The sequence below is a fragment of the Hyperolius riggenbachi genome, chromosome 1, assembly GCF_040937935.1.
Source record: "Hyperolius riggenbachi isolate aHypRig1 chromosome 1, aHypRig1.pri, whole genome shotgun sequence".
NCBI classification, from domain to species: Eukaryota; Metazoa; Chordata; class Amphibia; order Anura; family Hyperoliidae; genus Hyperolius; species Hyperolius riggenbachi.
The window spans coordinates 471033973-471057634 of record NC_090646.1 but is presented as its reverse complement, the minus strand read 5'-3'; the positions used below and the strand labels follow the sequence as shown (position 1 = coordinate 471057634).

Genomic DNA, 23662 nt, shown 5'->3' with positions numbered 1-23662 from the left:
TACCTTACTGTGATGGGAGTGTTTTTTTTACATTTTATCCAGGCAGGACATATCTGCTTGGAGTATAAGCTTAAAGAAAACCAGAGATCAACTAAAGTAAAGAATCTATACTTGGGGCTTCCTCCACCCCATACACCCATGTGAGTCCCTCGCTGCCCTCCAGCGGTCTGCCATTCAGCCGCAATCGGCTCCAGTAACTTGCCCAGTGACGTCAGTCCGGGTCTACTGCGCATGTGCAGTATGTCTGTGCTTGTGCAGAAGACTTGTACTGGATGCGACTAAGCAAGTTACCTGGGCTGAACAGCAGACTGTGAGGACAGCGCGGGACTTGCATGTGCTTATGGGGTGGGAGGAAGCCCTAGGTAAGTTTAGCTTTCTTAACTCTTTAGTTGATCATTGGTACACTTTAATGACCTAATCTGAGATCGTTGTTGTGAATGTCTGTCAGAATGACAGAGTACACAAAATGCAATTTCCCATCAGATCAAAGTGTAATCTGATAGGAAGTTGCATAGTGTACATGTCCAAACTGCTCCCAGTTTAACAGGATCAATTTTCAGATTGTTAATTAACAAAATTGATCCTATTTTGATTGGGAGATCAGGCAAGTTGGAAATTGTTGTGACCCATCAATCTGACGGTCATACCTTGTACCTACCATGTTCCCCAAAAAAATAAGCCCTCCCCTGAAAAAAGCACTTCTGTATAGAAAACCCCACTTCCCTCATTATGGTGTGTACATGCTGGTGTGGTCACAAAGGAGCAGACTCAATATACAGTGCATGTTCAGCAACTGGGTCAAAGGGTGCCAAACATCTTAGGCCTGGTTCACATTAGCGTTCGCTGTCCGGATCTGCCTGATCGGATCCGGACCATATACTGTACAAACGGAACGTACGTTCCGCATAGCAATGCAAAGTCTATGCGGACGTTCACATGCGTACGTTCAGTACAGAATGGAGCCGGATCGGATCTGGACCCTTTTCCAACATGCGCTATTTTTTGGGTCCGGTCATCCGGGCCACGCACCCGAGCAGGATCCTGACCCGAACATGCGGCCATGCTGTGCAATGAGAAACTGATGTTTCTCATCACACTGGCAATAGGACCGAATGCTTCCAGCACCGGTCCTATGCCACTTGGGGGGGCCCGGACTACACGCCAGTATCCCCCATGCTTGCGGTGCCTTTCTGGCACTGCAATGTATCTAGTTCTGGCTACTTTATTGTAGCCGGAACTGATACATTCCAGATCTGCAACTTGTGGCCACCGCAGAGACCCGTACGGTCTCTTTGCGGCCCCTGGACACTTGGGGACTTGAACCGCAAGTGTGAATGGGGCCTTAGGCTTCTGGGCCATTTACAGGCAAACTGAGTGGAACACAGCCACAAGAGACTGCATACCTCCTCATACACTACTTTTTCCTATACCACTCAAAATGGACTTTCCACAAAAATAAGCCCTAGCCCCTCTTTCAGAGGAAAAATTGAGTCTTATTTTCTGGGAAACAATGGTACTAGGAACAAGACATGTGGACACTGAAGATGGTCATTACTCAACCGTGTCAATCGGTGGTAGCTTAAGTTACTGTATATAGCTATGGCAAAATGTACACACAATAAAAAAAGTAGCTGTAAAGGTGGCCATACAGCCTAGTTTGGCAGCCAATTGACAATTATGAAATTGGATGAAAATCTGCCACGCCAAGCAACTAATATCAATGAAATAGGAAGATAATTTAAAATGAAATTTTAGAAGTTCACCTAATAAACATGAAATTATGACAGGCATTCTCTTACAACTGGTTATAGCATAGTTCACTCTGGTCACAGGGGAGCAATGATTCATGCCTTTCATGGAAGAGAACTCCCTTTTTTACTGATCTGATATGTCCTTGGAGCATTCAAACATCCTCTGCTCCCACAATCTCAGTTAAGGTGCCCATACACTCGTCAGATTGGCAGCAGATAGATAAGAAATGCATCTGATGATCTATCTGATGCGTTTTTAGAACATTTTTTACCAGGATAGAATTCCAATAGATTTCAGTTTGAAATCTATTGAAATTCGATCTGATGGCATTTTTTTAGCCATCAGATTTCCATTAAGGCCAATGCAAAATAAGCAATCTCATCAGCATCGACCTAAATTTTCCATCCTGCCAGTTCGACAGAAATCCATCGAAATCGATCAAAATCGGCCATCGATTGGCCAACCGATCGATCGGCCAGAAAATCGGCTCAGTGTATGGGCCCCTTTAACTGTTGTAGCTGCTGTGAAGAGAAGCTCCAGGATGCTGTGCAGCTTGAGACATGGACAGCATCTGCATTTTGATAGCAGAAACTGGATGGGGTCTGAACTATCTGGGCTGCCACTCAACATTTTTGAGTTCAGTAGAAGCTACTAGCTTTATACTGCCTTATACAATGGTATGAAAACTTGGATCCTGTAGTACTCTTGCTCCTGCCCCTACTGTCAAACAATTAGACATGTCTGATGCATTCCCAATTTAAAAAAACTGGATTGAAAAACAAACCTTACACTGATCTTTCATGGCCTAAATTATAATTTCTAAGGCATCTAGATAATGTCTTCCCAGGTGCAGTACTCTAATCTACATTAAAAATATGGTAACTAAGATTACAATATGTCATGCAAACTAAACATTTTGCTTGCATACAAATGCTTCTAAAAGGCACAATTCAGTTTTGTATTTCCCCCAATCAGAACACTGGATCTGAAAACCCATGCAAATCTAGGTGCTGACACATTTTAGTTTCTAATGTACAAATTGGTTTGCTGTTCCACAAATGTGCATGTAAACTTCTCTAAAGCAGTGAATGTAGCCTCATAGAAACTGGAAATGAAGGTGTTCACAGGCACTCTTATCACTCTTTACTTATAGAAACTGGCAGTGTGTAATTTTGAACCCAAGAACTAATCCATTCACTGGTAGCAAAGGATCATGTTCTAGGCAACTAAACACTATTGTTGCCTTGAAAATGCTCAGACTGCAAAATCATACCTACATTTTTACTGCAGATATTTAGAGCATTGAAAAAATTTACTGCAGATGTTTAGAGCATTGAAATATTTACATCAATGCCACAGGACTTGGTAAAATGGGAGTTAGGATTTTTTTTTTACCTTAAAATACCTAGAGCGATGCAGAAGTCTGACATTTGGAGACTTGCTGATCTATTTTCAATGGTGAACATTAGTTCACGATTCTAATTTGGGTGTAGTGGTTAATCCTTTCAGCTATAGATTTCTGAAGCTGAAATTCTTTGCCAGTCTAATCAGTTGTGGCCTACCTAAAGTCCATCTTGCTGCATAATTTGCTGCAGCTTTTATTAATTTCCCTGGTAATTTCTGGCAATAGCATGGTGAAGGTGACCTTTGCCTCCCTCCCCCTCTTATGCATCATGACTTGAGGTGGACAGACCATACAAATTATAATTTATTTATTTTACCAACTCAACCATTTCAATCCAATTTATTGGTTTTAATGTTTGGCAGAAATTGCTCAAATTAACACACTTGTTTCTGTGATTAACCTAATTTTGGGTAAAACGTAAACTTCAAAAATTGGTTGGATTAAGCGTACAAAGTATCTATTTGACCAATATGTAATGTACAATTGGAATTCACATAAAAACAAATGCCCCCCCTGTTCTGTGAGGGGAAAAAAGGAAGGTGCCATTGTCCATAAACATGACAAGGTAAAACTTGGATTGCCAGCCTATCTATACAACTGTGATAAAAGGGTGTGAAGAGGTGGCTTCATGATAGGGATGAAATGCAAAAACTTTGGAGTTGATGCAAATTTATATGAGAACATATGCAGATTGAAAATGAACTAATCTAGTCCCACCTAGGTTTAAAATGATTAGTCCGTTTTCAAGCTGCATATATTGCATATCAAGAATAGGGTTACATGAAATGCAAAGTCTCTATCATAATTGCTAATTTAAAGACTCTGAAGTGAATAAAATTTGCCATTTTTTACCTTGTATTTCACGTCAGAAGTCTCAGCAGAGGTAAACCGCCACAAAATGAGGGCTTTAGCCCCCAAATCCCCGCTGCAGCACTTCCTGATAGTGAAAATGAGATGCTGGGAAATGTGGGATTCCAATTTCAGCAAATAGAATATATCAATATTCTACATTGTTAAAGAGACTGAAGCAAATAATGCTATTTTTACCTTGTATTTCGCTTCAGAAGGATCAGCAGAGGTAAATTGCCACAAAACGAGGGCTTTAGCCCTCTCAAATCCCCAACAGGCAATCTAGGCAGCACTTCCTGATGGGTAGAGCTAACTGTGGTAGCTCTGCCTCTCCTGATGTCAATTGCCATGTGGATATCTGCCTCTTCCCGCCCCTCTCTGTGAAGGAAGAGTGAGGGGTCGGGAGATGTGGTGGTCAGCAGCGATGATTGACATCAGTAAAGGCAGAGCTACCGCAGAAAGCTCTGCCTCTTCCAGGAAGTGCTGCCTAGATTGCCTCCAGGGGATTTGGGGGTGCTAAAGCCCTCGTTTTGTGGTGGGTTTACCTCTGCTGAGACTTCTGAAGCGAAATACAAGGTAAAAATAGCATTATTTGCTTCAGTCTCTTTAAAGGGAAGGTTCAGGGAAACGTTTAAAAAAAAAATAAAAATCCATATCCACTTACCTGGGGCTTCCTCCAGCCCGTGGCAGGCAGGAGGTGCCCTCGCCGCCGCTCCAGAGGCTTCCGGTCGTCGTCGGTGGCCGACCTGGCCAGGCCGGCTGCCAGGTCGGGCTCTTCTGCGCTCCAAGGACGGGCTCTTCTGTGTCCCACGCGGGCGCGCTGACATCGGACGTCCTCCGGGCTGTACTGCGCAGGCGCAGCAGTTCTGCGCCTGCGCAGTAAAGCCCGGAGGACGTCTGACGTCAGCGCGCCCGCGTGGGACGCAGAAGAGCCCGTCCTTGGAGCGCAGAAGAGCCCGACCTGGCAGCCGGCCTGGCCTGGCCAGGTCGGGTCGGCCACCGAAGACGACTGGAAGCCTCTGGAGCGGCGGCGAGGGCACCTCCTGCCTGCCCACGGGCTGGAGGAAGCCCCAGGTAAGTGGATATGGATTTTTATTTTTTTTAAACGTTTCCCTGAACCTTCCCTTTAACAATGTAGAATATTGATATATACTATTTGCTGAAATTGGGATTCCACATTTCCCAGCACCTCATTTTCATGCAAGCTTTATTACATTCAGATTTCAAATACCCACTTCAAAGCAGAACTGTTTGTTTACATTCATTTTTTCCCTGCAAACTCATTAATTTTTCATTAACCATAAGTTTATATTTAAACTACCATACTGTCCATTTTTTTAACAATGTTTTATTTTATTCGAAAGTTATAAGGTTTCCTCATAGGATATACAGCATTTGTCACAATACAAGAGATATACCTGCATTTGTTTTGGAGACAAATTATGCGTCCTTCCCATTTCTGATGGTTATAACGGAACAATCTGCTACAATCCCTTGAGGCGACCTCCCCCTCCCCTCTTGAAACCGAAAACCCCGAACCCCCCCCCCCCCAAACCGGAGAAACTGGCCCTCCCCCCTCCCTTTGTCACGGTTTCTCTGTATAGTACCATTGTAACATACCTAACACATCACTACTGGGTTGTTGTTTTAGCCCTGTCATGCTTGGCTAAATATTATGAGTCTATGGTCTTTCATTTACTACTTGGTCATATTTTTAGCTTCCCCAAGCTTCCCTGTAAATCTCTCACCGCGTACCAGGCAGTATATTTGTAGGGTTCCATAATGTCTCTGCAATTTGGGGAAAATTCATCTCTGCCACTTTCACACAAGAAGAAATCAAAGTGCTTCTTGGTGGATCTCTCTTTATGTTGCTTTGTTTCTAAATTGTCCAGGTTGAAGAGGTGCAGCAGTTCTTCTTTTAGGTCCCAGGTCGAGGGAACACTGGGGTATATCCATTTGTTGTATATTACTTTCTTGGCAGTGATTAGTATGAGATGTGCCAGCTTTGAAATTTGTGCAGATATTGTTCCGCATGAAGTTGGTTGTGCGTTGGGAACATAGTGGAACAAGCATAGCTGTGGGGAAAGCTCGATATCAACATTACAAATCTGTTTGACATAAATTTTGACCTTGTTCCAGTAACTTTGAATCTGATCACATGCCCACATACAGTGAAATAAGTTAGCATCTTGAGCTGAACATTTGGGACATTCAGGTTTGTAGTGTGAGGGTGGGGACTTATACCTGATATTAAAAGCGTACTTTGCTCGGTGTATTAGTTTATAGTGGGATTCTTTCCAGTTTTCGCTCTAGACTAGTGACCTGACAAGTCTTTTCCCTTCTATGATGGCCTCCCCCAGGTTCTCAGATGCTATGTCTTTGAGCCAGGCCTTGAAATTATTTTTTGCTATTGCGGCAAGATTGAGAGATTGCAAGTTTTGGTGGATGTCTGCTAGCGACCTGGGCCCTCCCTGCGGTTGTAGGAACCTATCAAAAGTCTGCTTGCATAATGACTGAGATATCAGAGGTTTGAGAATGAACAAAGGATTTTAGCTGTGCATAAAAGAGGAAATGGTGTTTAGGGTCCCCAAATAGTGCTCTTAGCTCTTGGAACGAATACCACTGATTGTTCTTGAAGGACCACACGTTCCCCAATTTAGTTATCCCCTTCTCTTCCCAGTCTAAAAAACCTCTATGTGCTATGCTGGCTGGAAAAGCTGGGTGACCCCACAAGGGCATGTATTTGGACAGGTGGTATGGTTTATTGAAGAGCTTTCTAATTGCCTTCCATGTTGCCCAGGTGTCAATTATTGTCCTGCATTGCTTTAGTCTGGTCGGGAGGTGTCTAAAAGGCGTATGTAAGATTGCCATCGTGGTCCAGTGTTCCATTAAAGCTTCTTCAAGTTGTGTGTTTGAGTATATGTTGGTGTTTCTTACCCAATCCCTTACATGCCGGAAGAGGCACGCTAAGTTATATAGTCGTATGTCTGGGAGCCCGACTCCTGCCCACTCCTTAGGTAATTTCAGCTTAGTTATAGCTATTCTGGGTTTGCGCCCCGCCCACAAGAATTTGGAAACCATGCTATCTATTTCTTGTATATCCTTATGTTTTAATAAGAGGGGGATAGTTTGTAATGGGTAAAGGAGCCTTCCAAATATTACATTCTTGATTATCGCCGCTCTCCCCATTAGGTTAAGTGGCAGGGATGTCCACCTTTGTAGTTGCTGTCTTATGCTGTTTAAGAGAGGGGTATAATTGAGATTATATAGGGAGCTTGGGTCTCTAGTTAACTTTATGCCCAAATATTTGACCTGGGACCTAATTGCTATGCCCTGTTCCTGAGCCACCGAGATGGAATCACTCCCACTGGTTAGGAATAATAGCCCGCTCTTACTTTTATTCACCTTGAACCCACTCTGTGGGCCTATGTGGTGTAATATTTGGAAGACCTTGGGAAGATCTTCTTTCGGGTTGGCCATGAACACCAGAATGTCATCAGCGAAGGCCGCTTGACTAACTGTCATGCTGCCTATTGGTATGCCTCTGATGTGTTTGTTCAGTGCTCTTAGTATCGGCTCCAAGGCTAGGTCGAAAATCAGGGGAGAGAGGGGGCACCCTTGACGTGTGCCTTTAGTTAGAGAAAAACCTGCTGAGATGAAACCTGGGGTGTAAATATGGGCCTTGGGGTTGGAGTGCATGGCCGTTATCAGGTTAATGAAGGGCCCTGAAAAGCTCATTTTTTCCAGGACTTTCCGCAGCCACCCCCAGCGCACATTATCAAAGGCCTTTTCGGCGTCTAATAATAAAATGGCATGGTTACGACATGTGGCCGGGTATGCCCGCGCAAAGCCCAGGACTGTAAGCACCTTCCTAACATTTATGGTTGCCGACCTCTGCTTGATAAAGCCAGATTGTGAGTGGCTTACCTATTTGTGCACGAGTTCTGCCAGTCGTTTAGCTACTATCTTGTTTAGGATTTTAATGTCCTGGTTCATCAGGGAGATAGGTCTGTATGCCTTAGGGAGCAAGAGGTCTGTGCCCTGTTTTGGGAGAAGTTTAACCACTTGATGACCCACCCTTTACCCCCCCCTTAAGGACCAGCGCTGTTTTGAGTGATCTGTGCTGGGTGGGCTGTGCAGCCCCCAGCACAGATCAGGGTGCAGGCAGGGAGATCAGATTGCCCCCCTTTTTTCCCCCCTATGGGGATGATGTGCTGGGGGGGTCTGATCTCTCCTGCCTGCTGTGGGTGGCGGGGGGGGCACCTCAAAGCCCCCCTCCGCGGCGAAATTCCCCCTCCCTCTCCTACCTGCTGCCTCCCCCTGGTGTTCCGGGCTGCACAGGACGCTATCCGTCCTGTGCAGCCAGTGACAGGATGTGGTCTGTCACATGGCGGCGATACCCGGCCGCTGATTGGCCGGGGATCGCCGATCTGCCTTACGGCGCTGCTGCGCAGCAGCGCCGTACAAATGTAAACAAAGCGGATTATTTCCGCTTGTGTTTACATCTAGCCTGCGAGCCGCCATCGGCGGCCCGCAGGCTATTCACGGAGCCCCCCGCCGTGATTTGACAGGAAGCAGCCGCTCGTACGAGCGGCTGCTTCCTGATTAATTAGGCTGCAGCTGGCGACGCAGTACTGCGTCGCTGGTCCTGCAGCTGCCACTTTGCCGACGCACGTTATGAGTGTGCGGTCGGCAAGTGGTTAATATAGGCCGTCTGTGACGTTGGGGGCAGTATTCCCTCGTGCATTATTTTGTTAAACATGGATTTCAGAGGTTGGCGCAGTTCCGTGCACAATAATTTAAAGAATTCCGCCGAGAGACCGTCTGGGCCTGGGGACTTGTGATTTGCCAAGTGTTTAATGGTGTCTTTAATCTCCTCTAATGTGATATCGGCATTTAGATTTTCTAGATCTGTTGCAGATAAAATTGGTAAAGGGATGTCCTTTAGAATGCTATCTATTTTGTTGGCGTCGTCAGTATCAGGTGCGTCCGCATATAAATCTGCGTAGAAACGCTGTAGACATGTGTTTATGCTCCGTGGGTCTGTTAAGATTTTCCCCTTTGTGTCTTTTATAGCGGATATGTGGTTCTGCGAGCGTTCCCCTTTGATATTACTGAGGAGCTTGCCTATTTTGTTACCATATCTGCGGAATTTTATGTCTGTAAATGTACTCGCTATATCTTCCTTGGCTCTCAGCCACCTATCTGTTTCTGCTTTTGCTTTGAGCCACTCTTGGCGGTTGCCCGGGGATGGGTCATTTTGGTAAAGTTTGAGTGCCCCTCTAACCTTTTCTACTGCACTTGTGTACTGCTTCTGCACTTGCTTCTTCTTGCCCCCTACGTATCCCATAATTCTTCCCCCTCAAAACTGGTTTAGCTGCCTCCCAGAACAGGATGGGGTCAACCATGTGGGCTTTGTTGTCCTCGCTATATTCGGACCACCACTGGCCTAATAAGGCCACAATTTTCATCCCCATATAGGTGTGTGGGAAAACGCCACAGTATGTCTGACCCCCTTTGTATTGTTTCTCCCATCTCCAGCTGAACCGGGGAGTGGTCTGAGATTACCATATCCAGCACCTCTACTGAGATTACTTAATTTATAATTGGTGCTGAGACTAACATGAAGTCTAAACGTGCCCACATATCATGGGGGCTGGAGTAAAATGAATATTGTCTTTCATATGGATGCAGTAGCCTCCATATGTCTGAGTTGCGTCTCTTTTGCAAAGGTGTTTATATTTTCTATTTTCTTTTTGTATAGCGCTGTCAATGTGCTGTTTGAAGTTCTGTCTTCATTAGCGTCCATTATTGTATTGAAATCTCCTCCCACTATCCAGCCGGAGATGGGGGACCCCATTAATAGACTTTGTACCTCCCACAGGCATTTTTTATTGTCTTCATTTGGCCCATATATATTCACAATCTGAACTTTGTCCCCATTTATGGTACCCCCTATCGATACCCATCGTCCTTCATCATCATGCTTCAGTTCCTCGAGACTAAATCTCAAATTTTTGTGTATTAGGATAATGACCCCTGCCTTCCTCCCAACTGCTGGGGAACCAAATACTTGTCCCACCCAGTATTTTTTAAGAAAGTTAAAATGCTCTTGGGTTAGGTGCGTAAGAGAGCGATTTCCGTTCGTAACTTCTTAACCACTTGAGGACCCACCCTTTACCCCCCCCTTAAGGACCAGCGCTGTTTGTTGAGATCTGTGCTGGGTGGGCTCTGCAGCCCCCAGCACAGATCAGGGTGCACGCAGAGCGATCAGATCGCCCCCCTTTTTTCCCCCCTATGGGTATGATGTGCAGGGGGGGTCTGATCGCTCCTGCGTGCAGGCTAGTTGCGGGGGGGGCACCTCAAAGCCCCCCTCCGCGGCGACATTCACCCCCCTCCCTCTCCTACCTCTCACCCCCGGTGATCCGGGCTGCACAGGACGCTATCCGTCCTGTGCAGCCAGTGACAGGACGTCCCGTCACATGGCGGCGATCCCCGGCCGCTGATTGGCCGGGGATCGCCGATCTGCCTTACGGCGCTGCTGCGCAGCAGCGCCGTACAATGTAAACAAAGCTGATTATTTCCGCTTGTGTTTACATTTAGCCTGCGAGCCGCCATCGGCGGCCCGCAGGCTATTCACGGAGCCCCCCGCCGTGAATTGACAGGAAGCAGCCGCTCGCGCGAGCGGCTGCTTCCTGATTAATCAGCCTGCAGCTGGCGACGCAGTACTGCGTCGCTGGTCCTGCAGCTGCCACTTTGCCGACGCACGGTATAAGCGTGCGGTCGGCAAGTGGTTAAGGTGTCGAAGTACCATAGAACGTTTACGTGGTGTTCTAAGCCCCTTTACGTTCCAACTACAAATTTTGATCACCATGATGATTCAGGAGGACGGGCATTGATTAAGGTATGTATCTTAACATTATGTGGTTTTTCCCTAATAGAGAAACAGTGACAACTCCCCCCCCCCCCCCCCCCCCCCCCAAATTAGTCCCTTCCCCAACAAGACCCAAAACATATAATATGGCATTCTATACTTTACATGTCCAGGCCAGATCGGGCCTGGTTCCTGGACTTCATCCAGTGAACCTTGTGTGGACCAGCAACGTGACTCCACTTCTTCCCTAAAGGAGAAGGGCCAGGAACGGAACCATGACTCCTAGACCTATTTAACTGTTAGGTATTTAACTTATAAACAGCCGAGCTGAGGCTGGTAAACATCCATGCAGTAGAGTTGCACGAAGAGTTCTTGACACTTTACTGAAGAGTCTTTAGTTTCCAGAAGTTTCTGCTGCATAGGATTGATGGATGGTATGGGTGATCAGTGCCCGCCATCTGTTTGATGTAAATCATCCTGTGCCATTTGCTCGCGGGGATGGCCTGATAGCGGCTATAGCTGCCGTGTCTTTACCCAGGAACAGCGACTCTGCTTCCTGGGGAGTTTTCAGGGTATGTGTGACTCCCCCTTCGTCGGTGACTTTTAGGATGGCAGGATACAGCAGGGTAAATCTCCATTTTCTCTGCACACATTCGCTACATGCTGTGTTGAATTTCTGTCTCAGCTTTGAGACTTCCAAGGAAAAGTCATTGAACAGCCTGAGCGCTGTGCCCTGATATTCCAGTCGCTGTTCGCTTTGCCTGTATGCGCGGAGTATGGCAGTTTTGTCCGCGTAGTCCAAGTACTTAATCATAATTGCTCTCGGTTTCACATTACGACTCCTCTCCTTGGGGGGAGCCACTCTGTGGGCTCTTTCCACTTTACAAGGTGTGGGGAAACCCAGAATCTGTGGTAATTGCTCAGAGCATAACTTGTGGAGTGTGTCTGCGGCGTATGATTCTGGAAGTCCTACCAGCCTCAGGTTACTTCGCCTGGAGCGGTTTTCTAGGTCCTGTATTTTATCATGCATCTTTGTTTTCTGCCAGGACTCTATCTAACTTTATTGCTCGGCCCGCATTTTCATCTTCTATATCAGAGATGCGCCGTTCTGCCTGCGTTATGCGCTGATTATGGGCTTGCAACTCTTTATGTACTTTCTTCAGGGTCTGCTGCACAGCCCCCTTTATCATGGATTCTAAGTCGGGCCTTAGTTGTTTGACTACAGCTGCTGCTATTTTGTCATATTCGGTCAAACTGGACTTACCCCCATTTGCTCCATCTTCATTATCTGAGTCCCAGTCCTGCTGGGTCTGGCTCTCAGCTTCCTCCGGGGCTTGGGATGATGGAGGGGACTTCTCTCCCGCGCTTGTCTTGGCCCTGTTCTTAGGCGCCATCTTGTCTTCCAGCGCACTGTCTCCCCGAGTATCTACTCTGCGGGTGAGGTATCTGTCCATTTCCCTTCCGGACGGTCTGTGGATGTCTGCGGAGGTTTACTTATGTGTCTCCCTGCCTTTGCCTGTACGAAGCGGGCGCTTTTGCTGTTTGTAGGCTCGGCTGGAGTCTGGTCACGGAGCGGAGCTCAGCAGCTAGCCTCCTCTCATCGCGGCGCCGGAAGTCTCCATACTGGCCATTTTAAGATATATTCAACATCCTCACTGCATCTATAAACTTGATTATCTAGGAAATTGAAATCATATAAACACACTTTTTGGGGAAAACCAGGCCTGGAGTTAACATAAGGCGTATGCCTGATGGAAAGGTGGTTCACGCTCCTCTGCCAGTGCCTCCCTCTTTGCCTATGCAGAGTGTAGATGAAAGGTTACCTGGGTCTCTGCATTCCACTGACTAGATCTCTCTTCAGTCAGGGGCACTACTAGCTATATAATACTGAGGGTACCTCTGGCTACCTAATTCTAAGGGGCACCTGCAGCTACTTATGAGTAAGGGAGAAGTGACAGCTGGGACAGCCAGTACACTTGTGGTGCAGTTCAGGTGTTTATAGGTCCATGAAGGGAGAATTCTAGGGTGCCAGGACATCTGTGCCTATAGGCTCCTATGTTTATAAATCCAGGTCTGGGTAGGACCAATCAATTTTATTGAATTGGGGTAAAATTTGAATGGAAAAATTGTAATTTGTAGCCACCTTAAGTCACCAAACAGGGAAAGTTCCATATCAGTTTATACAGTGTACAAAATGCATACTGCCTGCATTGCGCAAGTTGTAAACATTGCAACTGCTGCTGTCAGGATGCCTTCTTCAAATATAAGCCCCCCCCCCCCCCCCCCCCGTTCACAAGCTGAGGGAGAGAGGAAATTACTTTTTGGGGGGGGGGGGGGGGGTCCTATGCTCTGTGCATTCTGAAAAATAGGATTGTAATTATGTATAATGTAGAGTCACATTTGACCCTATTGCTGTAATGCAGCCTGTATAGTGCAGTATATACTGTAATTCATAGATGTCTGCATTGCCTAATAACTTACAGCATGCTGTGTGTTATCCAGTCAGCAATTGTCACACTGCAACAGTGTTAAAGTCCACATTGAAATATAGCTGCATTGTGTTTTAATGCAATTATAGTGTCTGATGGACATAGCGTGAAAAGCCTTGGAGTGGTACTGATCTATGCACAAAATGCAAGCAGTGAGGTGACCAGTACTATGAATAAACTTACCATTGTGTCACCGTAACACATTACTGTCAATCAAAGCATGCAAAGCCAAAAATAGGGAACATGGAGTACAGTGATCCTAAATATTAGAGTGGAGACGCACACTTTTAATGCTAGATTGCGTCACTGACAGCTGTAGGCCCCTTTTCCTCGGGCAGCTGATGGGCAGTGAAAAGTCTTACAATTGCTTGCTGAGCACACTGTTCCCCTTTAAGGGCTTACTTGCACAGGCAGTTGAACTTCAGCCTAAACATACTGTCATTAAGTTACATTAGTTATGTTAATTAGAATAGATAGGTAATATAATCTCTTACCCACCTTGTTTTAAAAGAACAGGCAAATGTTTGTGATTCATGGGCGTTGCCATCTTTTTGGTTGAAAGGAGGTGACTGGGAGCATGAGACAATGTTCCAACTGTCCTGTGTCCTGATAACCCCTTCCAGCTGTCAAATTCAAAATGTAAAAAAAAAAAATGCACCAAAACAGCAGAACGAGAACATCAGAAATCCCATCATGCTTTGCACAGCATAAGGGGAAACTGCCTGGGCAGTTTTCTTCTGTGCAGCTAAAAATGAGGCTTGTATAAGAAAAACAAAGTTCTGATGCTGTGAAACTGTTAAAGAAACACCAGGCCTTTTCAGTGCTGCTGAGTCGATTTTTAGTCTGGAGGTTCACTTTAAAGAGAAACCGTAACCAAGAACTGAACATCTACCCAAGCTACCCAACCACCCCCCCCATGATACGATATTGAATTGCGAATGCAGCTATGGTTTAATTTACTATCCCCCGTGGAACTGCACATCGCTCACATCAAAGATTATTGTTCTTCACAATTGTGGGGGGAGTTTGTGCTTTAATGTATGAACCGTGATGTGCCAAAAGAGCTTAGTGTTGAATGTGCATACAAACAATTGTGAAACTCATAGCTTCAAGGACATACTTTCAAAATATAATGTAACTACAACTTAATATAGGTAACTTTTGTGAGTACTAAATATAAACATTATTTTTCCAAAGACAATGGGATGCATGCATAGTACGTTATGACAGTCAGAGCACATGGAAATTGTACACTCGGGCACTTCTAGCCTTTTTGTCACTCCAGGTAAGAAGTCCTAAGTTACCCAATAACAAGGAGACAGAGGGAGGCACAATGGGGGATATAAGAAGGCATAGTGGGAGAGAAGGAGGCAGAGGGACACACAGATGGATGATCCACAAGGCAACTTAGGCAGTTGCCTAGGGCCTGGAGAGTCTAGTAGCCGGTTTATGCTAACCTCCGCAAATCTTGCCAAAAAAAGCTAGGTGGCCATCAAGCGTGGGCCTAAAGTCGTTGCTTGCCTAGGGAACCATTTCACTTTAACCCATCTCAGGATGCACGGGGGACTTACGGTAGCACAAGGAGACAGGAGGCACAGAGGGACATGGGGGGCAGAGGTGGCACAAGGAGACAGGAGGTACAATCACCTGTGGGGGTGTGGCTTCATCCATGAGGTGTGGCTTAGTTCAGGAGGTGGGGCTTAAACAGGGGCATGGCACCCCCAGGACCAATGGCACTCTAGGCAGTGGCCTGTAATGCATATGCCTGAAAACACCCCTGGGTACATTGGAAGCTGCTTTCTCAAGTTTGTGTAGCAAAACCAGCTGTTAAGAAAATGTGACAAGAAGGCAGCTTTGTGTTGGCATGATAAAAATTAACCCATTTGCACTATGTGCATTTAATGGCTATGGTATTGGGGCATGGCACAAGGTATACTCAGTAGGTCAAAATGTGGACTTTTTTTTGTAGCACGTATTGCTATAATAATGTGCTTGTAATTCTGAAGTGCAGGTGCATGGTCTGCTTAGTAGCAGTAGTTTGTTGTACCGTGTTAGCCATCCGTAAAAGCAAGAAGTTTTGGCTAAGTTAAAAGAATAAGAGTAAGCTTTCGGCTGTGCAGCCTTCTTCAGTCTGAAGAAGGCTGCATAGCTGAAAGCTTACATTTTATTCTTTTAAGGTAGCCAGTAAATGGTATCCTCTTAATTCAAAACTTCTTGCTATGGTCTGTTACAATGCAGAGATGTGAATGTATCCATACACTTGTATGGGTAGTGCATTTACATACAGCAAAGTAACCCGAATAGTGTGAACTCACCCTTGGGTTTGTTTTAGTTGAGAAGTTTTCTAATCTTTGCCCAGGCCGCTAGAGTCTAGGTCACATGAAATAGCCATGTATGGCAGAAGTTAGTTGCCTTTTTAGGAAACCGTAAACGCTTTAGTAATATTGGCAGACTGTAAACCTTTATGGGTCACATTCTCATATGTTTTATCTTTATTGTAGCTGACATCTCATAACGTGTTCAGTTCTTGCTTTCACTATTATTGCTGACACATTGAGGCCACGAGCAGAAATGATTTTAGGGCTGCAGTTCTAATGTTAGTAGATGCACTGAGTTTTTCCTGTCATATCTGCTCGGTCTGTAAACCTGAAATAAAATAGGCCGCTGCTCGCTGTAGCCGGTGTCAGCTCGGGCGGGATTCATCTGTTGTAGCGTGTGTGCCATAGAGCTTGCGGAGACTGGAGTCCAGCAAGAAGTCCACTGATCTGCAGAGAAGAAATGCAATATCATTTATATATGCCATCTCTGCATAAATTGCCAACACATTTTTCAGACAAAATGGTGTTTAATGATAATCTTCCCACAGGAGAATTCTTACTGGCATACATGCGAAAATGGTGCCGGGAAATTTGGGTGCAGGGTGAAGCCGTAAAAACTGCTTACCCTGCTCCTGCAAAAGTCCCGGCGGCATTAATTACTATTTCCCCTGCAGGCTGCCATGAACTTAATTTGGTAAGACTTAATTTGACTGCCAGCTATTACTGGTGGCCGAACTACGCTGTTTTTAAAGTAATTTGGGGTCCATTTTTTTACGGCGCCCAAATTACTGCCCAAGTGCTACTATAGCTGCAATTCACAGTGCGGTCTATGGCAGTACATGGTGCACCCAACTTCCTGCGCAGTTTTGTTCCTACTGACCAGATAAAATGACCAATAAGGAGTCCTGGAGGCAGATCCAAAGATGTTCCCGAGTTCACTATACTGGCCTGCCAGTCCAGTCTTGGCTTGTAACTACCTAAATCATTAGCCATGTTCAAGGAATTAATTCCTCCTTGCATGATGACATTTTCTTAAAGGAGTACTGTAAGGCGATTAAAAAAGATGAGTTCAACTTACCTGGGGCTTGTAATGGCCCCCCAGAGAAGTCCTGCGCAGTACACTCCAGGTGACGTCAGTGGGAGAGAGGACACGCATGTCGAGAGCTGTGCAGGCGCAGTGATTTGTAACGTTGAAGTGGGATTGTCGCCATAAAAATCAAATTTCAACAGCAACTGGTCTGAGTGTATTAAGCGATAAAGATGCTTATCCTGCATTCAAAACTTTTTCTGCTGTTATGGTTTGGAGTTATCACATACTTAAAGGAATACTATCGATTCACATTTTTTTCAATTGAGACAGGAATTGTCTGGGAAGTGCTGCTAAGTACTGGTGTATACATTTTAGTAGCAACTTCTTTGTTTACTGTTATCAAAATACATTCAATCTTTACTGACGCCAAAACTGACAGCTGACTGAGCCATGAGGAGAGGGGAAATTCCCCTCACACTTGATCAGTTAACTCTATGTGCAGCTCTGTGTGTGACAGAGAGAGAGAGAGCTCCCAACAGCTGCAGCTCCTGTGTCCTGTGTTTCTGATTGAAGTGTCTGAAGAGAGCAGAGGAAATGTAACTAATTGTCACAGCTATCCATACTGTTTTTGCTTTCAGAGTTTAATATGTTTAATATTTGCTTTCTGTAGTCTGATTTGCAACTCTGGCGGTGCATTGAAGCAGACACCCCTTCTGCAATTGATTTGTCCCAATATAGCTAAATCCTACCCTCAAATTACAGCTTTTGCCTCTGATATTTAACATGAAAAGTAGGAAAATGTTTACACAGCTACTTAGACATTATTTGCAAACTGTCATTTTATAACACTTGGGTATCGATAGTATTCCTTTAAGGAGCACTGGCCCTTTTAATAGTCAGTGCCAAACCGTTGCATGCTGTTTTTTTTTTTTTTTTAATCCTATAATATATTCCTCCTCTTCCATTTATTTCCCTGTCTAGCTGCCTATCTGAAATGCATCCCCTGCTCACTTGTGTTTACAGGCAAGGCTGAGGTGACTCAGGGATTGGAGAAGAAAAGGAAAAAAAAAAAGTAAAGGGCAGAAATGACATCAGGATTTAGCCTAAACTGTGGGCAAAAGACATGGTTCCCACCAGGAACAGAATTCTCTTCATTTACTGAAATCAAAACTCGGACAGTACAATACATGTGTTATGTAAGTAGATCAAGTATTTATCTACATATGTTTTTTTTTTTTTTTCCCCTGGCATAGTATGGCAGTATGGCTAATCCTCAGTGTTCTCCCCAGGCTCTTTTAGCCGGGTGCTCCACCCGGCTAGTTTTGGTGACCACCCGGCTGTCATCGGCTCACCTCCTCCTATGCTGTAAGCAAAATTGCTCACAGAGGCACTGGCCCTGCATTCTCATCTCGCCCCACCCGGCTACTTTTACATGCCACCCGGCTACTATTTCATGCCACCCGGCTGGAAAAAAATTTCTGGGGAGAACACTGATCCTACTGATTTAAAGCCGCAAATTCCAGAAGTGAGGCGCGGCGGGGGACTGGAGAATGGTTTTGTTCCAGCGCGGGCACAAGACTTCCCCGGGGAAGTGCTGCAAAGCATTCTGGGGCTGCTTCTCCCCAGTGCACTACCTTGGGTCATGCCCTTCATTTCCCTATCACGCCCTAAGGCTGCTTTCACAGTGAGAAGTTACAGGCTCATGTTACAGCAGCCTAAACTCACAGCACTGAAAAATCACAGGGCACATGTTCCGTTAGAGCGTTAGAGTATACTGCATGAGTCCGCTATTGTTCCTAGCCACATGGCTAATTAATATTCACTGCACAGTAGTGTTGTCCATTAGGATCTTTTTTGTGCGTCGAATCATCAGGAAGCAGGGAGGATATGACATCACAATTGGCTTCATAGGAGACAGACAAACATGGAACCTGCCATGAGCTGTCAGGAGCATCATTCTCTGGATTTCACAGAATTTGTATATAGGATTTGCAAACGTGGACAGTGAAATGCATATGTATTGTCAGTACAGACAATATTTAGCTACTGATATGTGTGTTTTTTTTCCTCTGAGACCCTATACCTAACAGCTCCTCTTTAAAGAGAATCTGTATTGTGAAAATCACACAAAAGTAAACATACCAGTGAGTTAGGGGACATCTCCTATTCCCCTCTGTCACAATTTCGCCGCTCCCCGCCGCATTAAAAGTGGTTAAAAACCAGTTTTAAAAAGTTTGTTTATAAACAAACAAAATGGCCACCAAAACAGGAAGTAGATTGATGTACAGTATGTCCACACATAGAAAATACATTCATACACAAGCAGGCTGTATTCCTTTTGAATCTCAAGAGATCATTTGTGTGTTTCTTTTCCCCTGCAGCTATCTTCCACTGAAGTGTCAGGCTGTTTCTTCCTGCAGACAGCTCTGCCTGTATGTAATTCCTCAGTATGTGAAAGCCCAGCCAGCTCAGAGGAGGATTTATCCAGCTTGTAAAAGATAAGAGAGAAGCTGCCCTAATCTAAATAATACACAGGCAGTGTGCATAGAGGGGCCTGGAGGGGGGAGATGCATCACAGAACCACAACACTGAAGAACTTGGCAGCCTTCCAGACACAGGCCTGACAAGTCTGACAAGAGAGAGATAAGTTGATTTATTACAGAGATGGTGATAGTAGAACGTGCTGTAAGCCAGAACACATTTTAATTAAATTTATACGTCCTGCTACTGATAAGGGTAATTTTGTCCAGGCGACCAGCTTGTTCTGAGCCAGGGATAATAGTGGAGCCACATTATCTTTATAGTAGAAGGAGGGGTTTGCCTGTATTACAACACCCAGATATTTAAACGAAGTGGTAATCTTTAGAGGACATGGAAGGCCTTCTTTTGATACTGATGGGGTATCTATGCCCAAAATAGCGGACTTGCTCCAGTTTATTGATAATCCTGAGTACTGGCCCATTTCAGTTATTGTCTCGTATGCAGCTTTTAGAGAGGAATGAGGGTCCTCTAGATACAGAATTGTATCGTCCGCGTATTGACTAATCTTTTCTTCTACATTGTGAATACGGAGACCTCTGATTAATGGGTTTTTCCTAATTCTACATGCTAGTGGTTCAGCTGATAAGGCATATAAAAGGGGGGACAGGGGGCAACCCTGGCGAGTTCCTCTATATAGAGAAAATGGTTTAGAGATGATAGAGTTGGTACAAACTTGAGCCTTGGGTTCAGTGTACAATAATTTTACCCATTTCATAAAGTTCTCACCAAATCCAAATCTAGCTAACGTAGCAAATAAGAAGGGCCATTCTACTGCGTCAAACGCTTTGGCAGCGTCTAGAGTTACTACGCATCTGTCTCCGGTGTTTTCATGATGCGCTTGTAGATTAGTGAATAGGCGGCGAATATTGAGGGCAGTCTTTTTTCCAGGCATAAAGCCAGTCTGATCCTTTGTGACCAGGGAGAGAATTACTTTATTTAGTCTGGTTGCAAGGATTTTAGCTAGTACTTTAACATCCATGGGTAGTAAAGAAATTGGTCGATAAGAAACGCATTGTGTGTGATCTTTGTCAGGTTTGGGGAGAACTATTATTAGGGCTGTACACATGGAGGCAGGAAGAATATTCTTCTCAAAGGCCTCATTAAAGGTAGAGAGTAGTTCTGGAGATATAATGTCATTAAATCTTTTAAATAATTCTATAGGGAGGCCATCTAGTCCTGGGGCCTTCGAGTTTGGGATAGCGTGTACAGCTACTTCCACGTCCTCCAGAGTAATGGGGCTATCTAAATATTCTCTTTGTTCCGGGGACAATCTAGGTAAGTCAATCTCTGCAAGAAATATTTCTGCATCTGTCTGTGAGAACTGAGTTTTTGAGGTATATAATTCTTTAAAATATTCAGCAAATCTTTGATTTATGCAAAGTGTCCCTTTTAATAATTTTGAGTTCTTATCCTTGATTGCGGTTATTGCACAGGATGCTGTTCTCCCTTTCGCCATTCTGGCTAGAATGGTACCAGTTCTTTCCCCGTGCTCATAAAAGGATTGTTTGTAGAAGAATTGTTGAGATTTGGCTTTTTCGTGGAGTATTATGGATAGTTGATTTTGAGCTTTCTTCCACTCACATAAGGATTCCTCAGATGGTTTTTCAATGTACAATTGCTCCAAGAGGGGGAGCTGGTTTTGTAGTTTGAGAATGGTGGATGAGGATTCTCGTTTAAGGTGGGAAATCGTACTGATTAGAATTCCTCTGAAATAAGGTTTAAAACTGTCCCAAACAAGTGAACGAGAATGTTCATTTTTATGTACTATGAAATAGGATTGCAGTTTATTTATTAGCCAGACATCCGATGTGAGTATGGAAAGCCAAAAGGGGTTAAATTTCCACATGAAATTTGTAGGAGTGTCAGACCATCTTAAAGAGAGATAAATAGGAGAATGGTCAGATGTCACCCCAGGGAGATGTTTTATAGATTCAGTCAGGGGTAGCAAGGATTGGGAGACAAAAAAATAGTCTATTCTTGAGAGCGTATTGTGGGTTGCTGAAAAACATGTATACTGTGTGGATGATGGGAAAAAATGTCTCCATACATCACTTAGTAATAGTTCAGACATTAGGTTTGCAAAAGGGGTGTTTTTTGAGGGCAATGTATTTGGGAATCTATCCAGTGCTGGGTTGCATACTGCATTGAAATCTCCTACCCATATGGATGGGCATGGGGGGAATGATGTAATGAAGGAGACACCTTCTTTAAGTATTGTGGATGAGTATGGAGGAGGAATATAGAAGGATAGTATAGTTATTGGTTTATTCTCAATTGAGCCATATATGAATACATAACGGCCTAAAGGGTCAATATTTGATTTGTGCAATGAGAAGGGTAAGGATTTATGTATTAGTACTGATACACCTCTTGAATATTGGGAAAATGTGGAGTGGTATGCCTTTCCCACCCAACCACGCTCTAAAGCCTTCACCTTACTACCAGTGATGTGAGATTCTATGAGAACCAGTATGTCAGGTCTATGTCCCTTAACATAATTAAATACAACAGAACGTTTAATTTGATCATTCAATCCTCGGACGTTCCATATTCGCTAAGAATAGTTAGTGCTTTTATGGGATTCATTGTAAGGGCCGGTGTAGAGTTGTGAGCCATAATGAAGCCATATGCAGCATCAACGTGTTTCCACGTGGTAGTACTAGTAGATGTATTTTTCCATTGCGCACCAATTGTATTTCAGAATATAAACTGAACCTGAACCTGAATACCCTTAGGTAATTAACCCCCGGATCCCTCCCTATCTCACTGAAAACCCTAAGTGAGATCTTAAACCCATATAAAAACATAACTTATAAGCCCTTACAAGTGAAACACACCTTGAAACGACCTATTAACCGATGTGTACAAACGTTGTTGGTATTACAAAGTATGAGGGGGGTGGTAGGACATCAGAGCGACAGCTCGTCCGGCTTAGTAAAATTTAGAACCATCCTTATCGCTTTGTGCATAAATGTGTGCATATTAACCGGGAGATACGGGGTATAATATTCAGATGTAGTCTTTTCGATTGTATGAGGCACCTGTTAGGAGATCCTCTCAAGAGTGTAGTCTAAGACCAGTGACAGCCGCCCTACACATAGCTGTAATCGTACCGAGAGCAGCAATGTAATCATACTAGACATATTATTTAGCGGCGATTTTGTGGAAGGCACTGAGAGGTGATTCAATATTTATATATCTAAACATAGCATAGCAAAGTACATACAGTAAGATTCAAGATTATCTGCTTTACAAACAAAACGTGCATGCATACCACATTTTGGTGCATAAGGCACCAACTTAGGAGAACTTTCATAAAGTAAAACGTAAAGTTATTAATAGGAGCATTATATACGAGTAGATACTTTAGGAACAGAAAAACGTACGAGCCTGTCATGGTTAGGGTTGCCGCGATTTACCGGTACCGCGGTATACCATGGTTTTACAATGCACGGTAATCACGGTAAGCACTTTTAGGAAATACCGGTTTAGGCTGCATTTCCGTTTCCCCCGCCACCGCTCCGGCATTGTCCTGCTCTCCGTCTCCCTCCGTTTGGAAGGCAAGCTCCCAAAGCTAGTTCCTGATTGCGGGAGGCTTGCCGACATGAGTGCAGGAGCTGGGTGGTGATACGCGTCCTGTGATGACGCGGGCGGCCACGGCTGGAGAGCACACAGAGATCTTTCCTTCCCCCGCCCGCCCGCAATGTTTCCGCTTGTGGTTTTTTATTGTGGACTGTACCACAAAGGCAGAGGGGGAGTCACCAGGTCATTCCTACCTAAATAAATACGGGAAATGAGAAAAAGCAACAGCCCGTTCTCCCCTCCTGCTAGATGTATGCAGCCCCCTGCCTCCCCCGACTGCAGAGCTGACATAAACACTGATACAGATCAGTGTTCAAAGGAATGTCCAGCTCTCCTCCCCCATAAAAATGAGTATGCCGCCCGCCCGCCCGGGAGAAGGAGCGAGAGACACACTGCACGTGGACAAGCTGAAGCTTATGACACAAGATAAGCGATGTTGCTGTGTGAGAGGTGCTGTGTTTGAATGCAGCCAGTGTGTAATGTATGGCATGTGTGTGATGCCTGAGCTATGTCTGCCTGATGGATGAATGTCTGCCTGATGTATATGTGTGTGTGTGTGTGTGTGTGTGTGTGTGTGTGTGTGTGTGTGTCCGCCTGCCTGATGTACGTGTGTTTGTGTGATGTCATGTGTCCTCATGCCCACCGCTCCCCCCTGTTCTACTCTGTCCCCCTACTTTTAAAAGAAATCGTCCGCAGTGGCTTAGCACAGGACTTCACCTAATTCATGTCCGCTCCACCCATTTGCATTTTATTTTTCAGCTCTGGTATCCTTTAAAGGAAACCAGAGACGCAGCATAGTGAAAGTTTTATAGGTAACTGCGG

General features: G+C 44.8%; 1 protein-coding gene across 1 annotated transcript in view; it reads right to left on the bottom strand.

Annotated features, from left to right (window-relative positions):
• Positions 1-15803: 15803 nt before the first annotated feature.
• Positions 15804-23662, bottom strand: part of MTFP1 (mitochondrial fission process 1) — a 37528-nt gene continuing 29669 nt past the window's right edge. Inside the window, exon 4 of the mRNA XM_068271499.1 lies at positions 15804-16134. Coding sequence (XP_068127600.1) covers positions 16053-16134 — 82 coding nt within the window. The 3' untranslated portion in view covers positions 15804-16052. The remainder of the gene's footprint in view (positions 16135-23662) is intronic.